Genomic DNA, 9,740 nt, shown 5'->3' with positions numbered 1-9,740 from the left:
GTCCTAGGAAAGGGGTCTTGGTGCCTCTTTTTTATGTTCGGGATGTTATCGGTCTCGGGCGCCACCTTATGTTTAGAGAGTTAAGGAACTCTTTCGCCTCCAAGTAGCTTTTGGGTGTTACAGTCGGAGATTCAGGGTGTTTGAGAGAGGGTTAAACAAAACAAAAACATGCGGTTTATAAATTAAGAAATAAAATCAAAATTTATTAATAATAAAAAAAAATCAACATAGGAGTTTACGGAGGAAGGTAAAAAAAAATCTTTATTTAAATATATAGTCGGTAAATGTCTGGCCTAGTGCAATCTTGTGGGACTCGTACTTCGGACGTAATTGAAATAATTATTCATAAGGGAATAATTGGTCTGGATGAAGTGCTACGGAAAACTCGCGATAGCACCAGGTCGGGAAGATGTTGCGGAAAACTCGCAGCAACACCAGGTCGGGAGAGTGTTGCGGAAAACTCGCAGCAACACGAGGTCGGGGAAAGTATTGCGGAAAACTCACAGCAATACCAGGTCGGGAGAGTGTTGCGGAAAACTCGCAGCAACACCAGGTTCTCGGTTATTTCCAAAACTCGGAGATTTTTCGGTGAAGTCTGGCGAACTTCTTGAAGACGGTTGATGACGGCTGAACACTCTTGAAGAATGTCGAAGACTAATCCAGAACGGTCGAAGACTGATTAAGACAGTTGAAGACTGATCAAGACAGTTGAAGACTGATGCAAAATGAAATTTTGACCGGCTATTTATACTTGTTCGGGGTGAAAACTGGATTTTTCCGAGTGGGGGGTCGTATTAAAACAAGTTATGAAAACTAAATTATAATGTGCAGGGCTAATTAATGACAATAGCAAAATTTTAACGGCGCTATCGGATGCGGGGTACAAAATTAACCAAATCCCTTTTTTGAGCGGATAAAATTGATTAAGGAATAGCGGAGTAATTAACAATTAATTAAAAATAATTATCGGAAAAATTTATAACATAATTCAAAACATACCCTTATTTATATGGAAAATTACAAAAATATAATTATCAAAATCGGTTAGCGTTTACGGCAAGTAGTATAGCTATGGGCGTTCTGGACCAAAATCCCATAAGATTTAACATTGGGATCGAAAAGTACTTTTTATCCCCACCACTACCTCCTTTCGAGGGTGTGGCCACGCCCAAATTTTAAATTCAACCAATCAGAGCGCAGCATTCTCCAAGAACCCTCTTTTTGGCGGGAAATTTGAATGAGGATCGACGGGCCTTATGATGATGACGTCATCATCGAGGCCGGACACAAAGCGTTTGGTTTGGCTTACCGGCTGAGTGCTATGGTGCGGGGTGCGGGCGGGCAGGACGGCGTGGCTCAATCACAGCATAGCATTCTCCGAGAACCCTCTTTTAGGCTGGGGATTGAATGAGGTTACCGCCTTATCACGATGACGTCATCGTCGATAGATCGAGGCCTTGACACATCCGGACACGAAGCGTTTGGCTTGGAGGTTACAAAATGGTAAATATCTCGTTAACGATGCTTCAAATCGAAAAATAAACCGAAAAATTCCCCCCTACAATCCCCGTCGCATATAACAAGCACGAACAACATGGCACGGGTGAAAACTGCCAAAAGGGCCTTATTTAGTTATCGAGCTGATGACGTCATTCCACCGGACATGTGAACACAAAGCGTTTGGCTTGGAGGTTATAAAATGGTAAATATCTCGTTAACGATGCTTCAAATCGAAAAATAAACCCAAAAATTCCCCCCTACAACCCCATGTCGCCTATAACAAGCACGAACAATATGGCACGGGTGAAAACTGCCAAAGGGCCTTGGTTCAACCCCTGTTCAACCGACCGGTTCAACCCCTGTTCAACCGGTTGAATACCGGTTCAACCCTTGTTCAACCGGTTGAATACCGGTTCAACCCCTGTCCTTCCCTACAACCTCCTGCCGACTATAATAAGCGTGAACAACATTGCACGGGTGAAAACTGGTAAAAGGACCTTATTTAGTTATCGAGCTGATGATGTCATGCCCCCGGATCGTGTGCAGCTTGGTGGTGGTGACGTCATCTAGACAACCAGTTAGGTGCAGGATTCGGGACTGTGCCAGTAGGGGGCAGGGTGCGGAGTGAGGGGTGTTGGAACTTCATCGAAACCTTGATACATCCGGACACAAAAGGGTTTGGCTTGGAATTCTGCCGGGGTTCGAGCATGCGGGAAGTGAAGTGTTGAGACTTAAGAGGGTATAGAGGTGGTGGTAACCTTTATCGCAGACATGTTTATATTTACTTAATAAAAAATAAAGCAACGCTACGGTTATATAAATTTAATAAGATACATTTATTATTATTATTACATTCTTCATAGATAAGTCGGTTTCGCGATTGAAACAATTTTTGGGTGACGAGCATTTCTTTGTCCTCTCGCAAATATACTAAGTAATCATCGAAACTGATTACGTTTTTAACAATAGACGTTTTTATGCCTTTAGCTTTTTTAAATTTATCTCCCCCCTCCACTCGACATGCATACATCTTCGATCTCAACCCCACAAATTCAGTCATTACCTTACCGGCGTTTTCATCTTTCATCATACCGAGAACTTTTTTATTTACACGAGGAATGTTGTATATATTATTTTCAGGATAATCACTCGTGTCGAAATATTTCGAAGCATTGCCTCGAATCACTTCAAATAAATCCGGGCATTCGACTTCGTATATAAGGGAATCTGTATCGGTGTAACAGACTCTGGCCTTGTCCCCAAATCGTCTCCTCATATACGAATAATGAAAATCATATATTTTTAATATCGATATATCTAAAATACACATACCAACGTAGATGGGTTTATTAAAATAAATTTCCATTTTATTGAGCTCTATAGCAACTAAATTTTTATCGAAGATAATTGAAGATTTGAAATTAGGTTTCGCGATCAACGCCTCAGCGCTGTGCCGTAACGACCACCCCATTTTGTCACAAGCTTCACAATGGAATGTTTTCGAATATTTTCCATCGTCTTGCCAAATACGGCGTTGTTCATTAATTTGAATAAATTTTTCTCGAAATCGTTAATCACCGCGGTTCTAAATTTAGTGTTTAAATCAATATATGATTTCAACCAAGCCGACTGTTTAAATTCCAAAACACGATGAATTTTTGTTAAAATTAAACCATTTTCAATCGCTTGTTGTAAATTACGATAATGCAACACATATCGCTCTTTATTATATAAAGTGCCCATTAATTTGGTTTGTTTTGAATTTGGTGGTGCACGATGTTCTGGGCAAAATGGAAGGTCACAATGTGAATCATGAATGGATTCAGGGTACTCGAGATCAACTTCTAAAATGTAACCTTCAGGGTTATCCTCAGGTACATTGAAGTTGATGTTGTTTCCCTCAACCCACTTAAATCCGCCATAGGGTAGGTACTGAGACATTGCCCATCCATGTTGATTATTGATATCATCATAAATTATAAATTTTGATGGCTCATCTGATTTATAGTTAGGTATATATTTATTATTAGCCGAGGCGTAACGTTTCGAGCACTGGCTTAGACCTCCTCGTATACCTCGCTCTATAAACATTGCCATATCAATATCCGTTAATAGCTCAAGTTTTACCCTCGTATACTTCAGCATGCAGTCCCATGTATACCCGGGCAATGTATAGTAATGAGCCGGGTCTAAGCTATACGAATTCAGGCAGCTAGCCCGAAATTGCTCGAATACGTCTGCTAATAACAATATATCTGTTTTCAAATATAACTCACTGTAATTTCCTAAATTTTGACAGACAAAAGCGTTCCACACTTCATTAGCATGCGTATAATCAGTATCTGCAATGTGACTGTCGGTCATAGAGTTATAAAATTTAGATTCATCCAGTAATGCAGTTTCATTTAATTTTGTAAAAGAGTCCAAGTAATCATAAGGAAACACTCCTTTACGCGTTAATAAATTGAATTTAGATTCATCTAAATTTGGAAATTGTGTTTTTAAATTTGGAAAGGAATCTAGGTATATAACTTGCTAATTTATCTAAACTCGATGCTATGAACCGAAATGAATCAATAAACCGGAATTTAATTAAATTTTGGTCTATATTTTTAGTAAAAAAAATATATCGCTCCTTATTTATAGGTAGCAAATCGATGCGTCCTTCGAAATCTTTTGCTAAATTCTTTATAATAAAGTGACTATCGTACCCACTTAAATTATGAAAGACTACTGGAATCACGTGACTATCCTGATAGTTAATGTTGCAATCCTCATGCGCAGCTCCTCGATATTTACCAGTAAGGTGACAATGGTCTCGAACTCTAACATCACCCGCGTCAAAGCGGTTTTCGCATATATGACAGCGTGATAATGAGCGAAACTCTAGTTCTTGCGCTTCGGTAAGAGGTTCCATGGGTAAGGGACATAGGAATATAGTTTCCACATCTTCCGCTAGCTGCTTCATTTCGGTCGCAAACCACTGCTGACAGTTCTCACCGGCATATGATTTGTAAAAGCTCAGGGACTCGTCATATGAGCATTTTACGTAATAACCAATACTATATGGCTTATGTTGTGTATCAGTCTTTGTTGTTGGTATCAGAAGACATTCTAGATCCGCATACACCACAAATGGAACCGGTTCTTTATTTTGAAAATTCTTGAAATATACCGTTTCACCTTCCTTCGGCATACGGATGCGGCATTCATTCATTTTAGCACAACCCTCCACGTGTTTTTCTAGACCGGTGGAAGTGTAAAAATAGTGAAGGCAACGTTCACAGAAATATTTTTTCGTATGATGTATCGATAATTGAGATGACACTAGTCGGGATAAATCTTTTATCCAAACGTAGTGAAATCTCGGCTTGAATTCACCATCATCATCCCCATCTTCTTCTTCTACATACTTATCTTGGATGAGTAGCAGGTTAACGTGTCTGCCTCTCCTCTCCTTAGCTAGATAGGAAGGAACTATATTATACCGCCCCTTCTTCAGTGATTCGAGAATATACACGTTGACCGACACATCGTTTTGTTGTTCAAACCGAGGGATTTGTTTCATGACCATCGGCATTGCTATGTTCTTCATATTTAAAACTTCTGAGTAATGTGGATACATGTAAGTTCGGTCGGTGTGATGATTGGCTGGATAAAGCTCTGAAGTCACTGCCCACGCAAAACATGCTTCATCATCGTTCTTTACATTTACACAAGCATGTTTCAACCTAAGGGCCCTAGGTAATTCAATGTATGACGACCCAAGTTGTGGGGTATATTTATTAATGTTCATCTGTAGGTTTACGATCGCATTTAAAGCCCATCCACTATCTTTTTCTTGAAATTTTTCAAGGTCTTTTAGAACGGGGTCTTGAATGTTGCTCTTAAACCATTCTTCTAAATCGGTGTTGTTATAAATTGGGGTATTTTTGGTATTTGTATATTTAAATTTAAATACTTCTTGTCCCGTTTTCTTAGTTACGAATTCACCACAAAACACAGCGTTAACTTTCAATGTTGATTTTTTCACATCATTAGTCATTCTCCTTATTATCATTTTTTTAGCATCTTCATAAATTGTCGAGGGTCCTTGTGTGTCAGGTTAATGATGATCCCCGTTCTCATTCTGTTGGAGAACGCCGTCTGAAGGTCCTGCCATTTTACCCGCAAGCTTCTAAAGTTCTCGCGAGTCGGGTGAGTTGGTTTGTACCCGGCCCCAGTTACGTACCGAACCGATTTTAGCATGCTTCGGAATCCATGCATGTGACCAGCACAAGTGGTTATGTGGTGCTTCTCACCACTTGTGGTGGCTACCTTTAGAGCAGCGTTCATCGCCTTAATATTACGATTACAGTCCTTTATTGCGGGCTCTATATCTTCCCCATCAGCAGTTACAACTCTATGACGCATTTCCTCAACTAGACTTGAAAAAGACAGGGTTTTGACTGATGTTGAAGCCATTCTAGAACAGCGAAAATTGCGGTTATAACTTCTCGCATGAGATGCAGGATATTAATAAGTTTTTGTCTAATATCAAAGCCTTATATACACATTCTAATTAAAGAAACAAGTTTTGATAATTATTATAATTGGGAAATAACTTTTGATAATCATTAAATCGAAAATAAATTATCTGTTAAGGGGAAGCTAATTATAATATAGAAACTCTACGTGTGGACATGAGTTAATACGCCGGTGACCTTGATAAACATATAGGATTGTTTAAAAATAATTGCAAGTGTCTTCACAATTTTTAAAGTTATTTTTAAATTTATACATGCAACATACACATTATACTTGCACGTTTTATGATAATATTACGCAACATTACGTAATCATCAGCTTCAACACCATATTCATTCGGGCAATTACGAAAATGACTACACTTATATCAGGGGAGGGACTTCATATCAAAGGATAGCTAAGGTAAACACTTAAATAATGATGATATGAAGATGATGTGAATGTTAAATATTAATTTACGCTTTAGCAGAAAATCCTATTTTTATATGTATGTAAACTGCCCGGACAGTTTAGGAAAGTGATCCTAAAACGCCTCCCACTCCAGTCTCAATATTCAATGAATTAAATCGAAGCGTACGCTTATCAAGGTATACGTTTAGTGTGGAGGGGGCGCACGTTTCCTAAACTGTCCGGGCTCTGCAATAACAATCTAGCGCATGACCTTGAGATAACAAACGTGATAATCGAAGAATTCCCACACTTACGTACATGATATTAAATCCGTAAACGACGGAAGTTGATGTTCAACTGATCGATTTATAAATTGCTAGGTAAATTTGATAGGTAGCCGCGGCCCCCCTCTACTTCCTTAATAAATTATTATTTAATTTCCTCTCACGTCAACCCATTCATCAACGATTCCCATCATTGTTCCAAAAAACAGAATTACTTATTAATTTTAAAGAATCTTTTATACTTGCACGTTTTATGTTTTCTGGATTATCTTAATTAATAAATTTTAACAATTTTACTTATAATATTACGCAACATTACGTAATCATCAGCTTCAACACCATAGACAACCGGTTAGGTGCGGGGTTCGGGGCGTGGGCAGCTAGGAGGCAGGGTGTGGAACTTCATCGAGACCTCGATACATTCGGATACATTATAAAATGGTAAATATCTTCCATTTAAAGAATTCCAAGCCAAACGCTTTTGTGTCCGGATGTATCAAGGTTTCGATGAAGTTCCAACACCCCTCACTCCGCACTCTGCCCCCTACTGGCACACGCCCGAATCCTGCACCTAACTGATTGTCTAGATGACGTCACCACCACCAAGCTGCACACGATCCGGGGGCATGACATCATCATCTCGATAACTAAATAAGGTCCTTTTACCAGTTTTCACCCGTGCAATGTTGTTCACGCTTATTATAGTCGGCAGGAGGTTGTAGGGAGGGACAGGAGTTGAACCGGTATTCAACCGGTTGAACAGGGGTTGAACCGGTCGGTTGAACAGGGGTTGAACCAAGGCCCTTTTGGCAGTTTTCACCCGTGCCATATTGTTCGTGCTTGTTATAGGCGACAGGGGGTTGTAGAGGGGAATTTTTGGGTTTATTTTTCGATTTGAAGCATCGTTAACGAGATATTTACCATTTTATAACCTCCAAGCCAAACGCTTTGTGTTCACATGTCCGGTGGAATGACGTCATCAGCTCGATAACTAAATAAGGCCGTTTTGGCAGTTTTCACCCGTGCCATGTTGTTCGTGCTTGTTATAGGCGACAGGGGGTTGTAGGGGGGAATTTTTCGGTTTATACCGGAAACCAGAGATATTTACCATTTTATAACCTCCAAGCCAAACGGTTCGTGTCCGGATGTGTCAAGGCCTCGATATATCGACGATGACGTCATCGTGATAAGGCGGTAACCTCATTCAATCCCCAGCCTAAAAGAGGGTTTTCGGAGAATGCTATGCTGTGATTGAGCCACCCCGCCCTGCCCGCCCGCACCCCGCACCATAGCACTCAGCCGGTAAGCCAAACCAAACGCTTTGTGTCTGGCCTCGATGATGACGTCATCATCATAAGACCCGTCGATCCTCATTCAAATTTCCCGCCAAAAAGAGGGTTCTTGGAGAATGCTGCGCTCTGATTGGTTGAATTTAAAATGTGGGCGTGGCCACACCCTCGAAAGGAGGTAGTTTTGGGGATAAAAAGTACTTTTCGACCCCAATGTTAAATCTTATGGGATTTTGGTCCAGAACGCCCATAGCTATACTACTACGGCACTTACATACATAAACATTTTCCCGACCGCGTGTTTCACGTTAACTTTGATTAATCAGTATTAATAGCTGAACGGTAGCTCGCTGGCTGCTGAAACTCACTCGGGACGGTCGGCCTTGTTTACAGTAACACACTGATTACTGATACTTCTTCGTATTTTACTTCGTTATGGTGTTATTTAATTATTTTAAATAATAATTTTCAGAAACCATGTGCTTTCGGTAATTACGTCGTTCGGCGATTTCCACTAATTGCTTTTGTTTATTTGAAATTCGGTCAGGAAACGTTTTCGGAAAAAGGTTTAACGGTTTTAAATGAATTAATATGAAAATTTGAAGTATAATTAAGGAAATTAAGAAATTAAGGAAAATGCGAATAAAGTTGCATAAGTGGGTGGTGATAAGGTATCAATTTTTGGATTTTTCTAAATCGGGCGGAAACTGTAGGAGGTCGGGGTAATGTGGGAAGTATATTCGGATGTTATAAATTTTTCGGAAAAAAATGTAACTTCGTTAGATGTTCACAAAACAAGTTTGAAATTATAATTATAGTTAAACTAAAACTGGAACTAACACTACAACTATCACTGGAACTACTAACACTGGACCTAGAACTAGAAACTGTCGGATTAAGCCGTGCGATTATTGAAAAAATGTGTAACGTTTGGAATGCCATGTTGCAACCTTCTTCAGAAACAAGTTCGAAGAAGCACTTCGAACACGAAAGTTTCTAGTTGTAGCGCTAGAGTTAGTTCTAGTTGTAGCGCTAGAGTTAGTTCTAGTGATAGTGCTAGAGTTAGTTCTAGTGATAGTGCTAGTCTTAGTTCTAGTATTAGTTTAATTTACACCGACCGTGGAAGCCTTCGTACTTATATAATTTTAGTTGACTTAAATTATTTTAATTGTACGATATACAGAGTCTTCTAATTAAGCTGATAGCAAATATTAATTATTTATTGCACAAGTTTTATATTTAATATCAGTATGGGAACTGAATATTTCCTGTTACAAAAAATTTAAATTATTAAAATATACCAGGTGTCTCACGTATTATTATTATTATTATTGCTGCCGGGCTGGGGAGAGCGGCCCCTCTCGTTACCGCGACCTATAAGATCTATTGTAACTTTAGCCCTCCAAAGGTTTGGGGCAAATGTAGGTCCTTAATGAACCTTAGTATTGTCCTGAGGTCTTGAACCATTATGTCGGTAGGTAACAGGGGAGTTTTACCGAAGACGTTGTGCCTTAGACGGCCTCTGGCGACGCAATTGCACAGTATATGTTCAGCAGTTTCTGACTCGTCGTTGCATAGTCGACAAGTTTGATCCTCAGCTTGTCCAATGTGGAAGAGGTGGTATTTTAGGGGCACATGGCCGGTTAGGTAGCCTGAGAGCGTTCTTAGATCCCCTTTGCTGAGGCATAAAACCTCTTTGGTTTTGTTTTGCGACGGAGTTATCATACTCTTCGCTTGTCTGTGACCTGGA

General features: G+C 39.7%; 1 protein-coding gene across 1 annotated transcript; it reads right to left on the bottom strand.

The window, feature by feature from the left end:
- Positions 1-2,934: 2,934 nt before the first annotated feature.
- Positions 2,935-5,545, bottom strand: LOC139429825 (uncharacterized). The gene is made up of 2 exons (XM_071196045.1): positions 4,033-5,545; positions 2,935-3,980 (listed from the first exon to the last, which is right to left on the bottom strand). The coding sequence occupies exons 1-2, from the start codon at positions 5,543-5,545 to the stop codon at positions 2,935-2,937; spliced, it is 2,559 nt and encodes an 852-aa protein (XP_071052146.1).
- Between the last annotated feature and the right edge of the window lie 4,195 nt (positions 5,546-9,740).

This window comes from Onthophagus taurus, chromosome 5 (genome assembly GCF_036711975.1).
Source record: "Onthophagus taurus isolate NC chromosome 5, IU_Otau_3.0, whole genome shotgun sequence".
Classification (NCBI taxonomy): Eukaryota; Metazoa; Arthropoda; class Insecta; order Coleoptera; family Scarabaeidae; genus Onthophagus; species Onthophagus taurus.
This window is presented reverse-complemented; position numbering and strand designations above follow the sequence as displayed.

Coding starts and splice junctions, on each gene's coding strand:
- LOC139429825 (XM_071196045.1), bottom strand. CDS start 5,545: ATGACTAATGATGTGAAAAAATCAACATTGAAAGTTAACGCTGTGTTT. Junction 3,981..4,032: donor GAGTTTAGATAAATTAGCAA/GTTATATACCTA, acceptor TTCCAAATTTAG/ATGAATCTAAATTCAATTTA.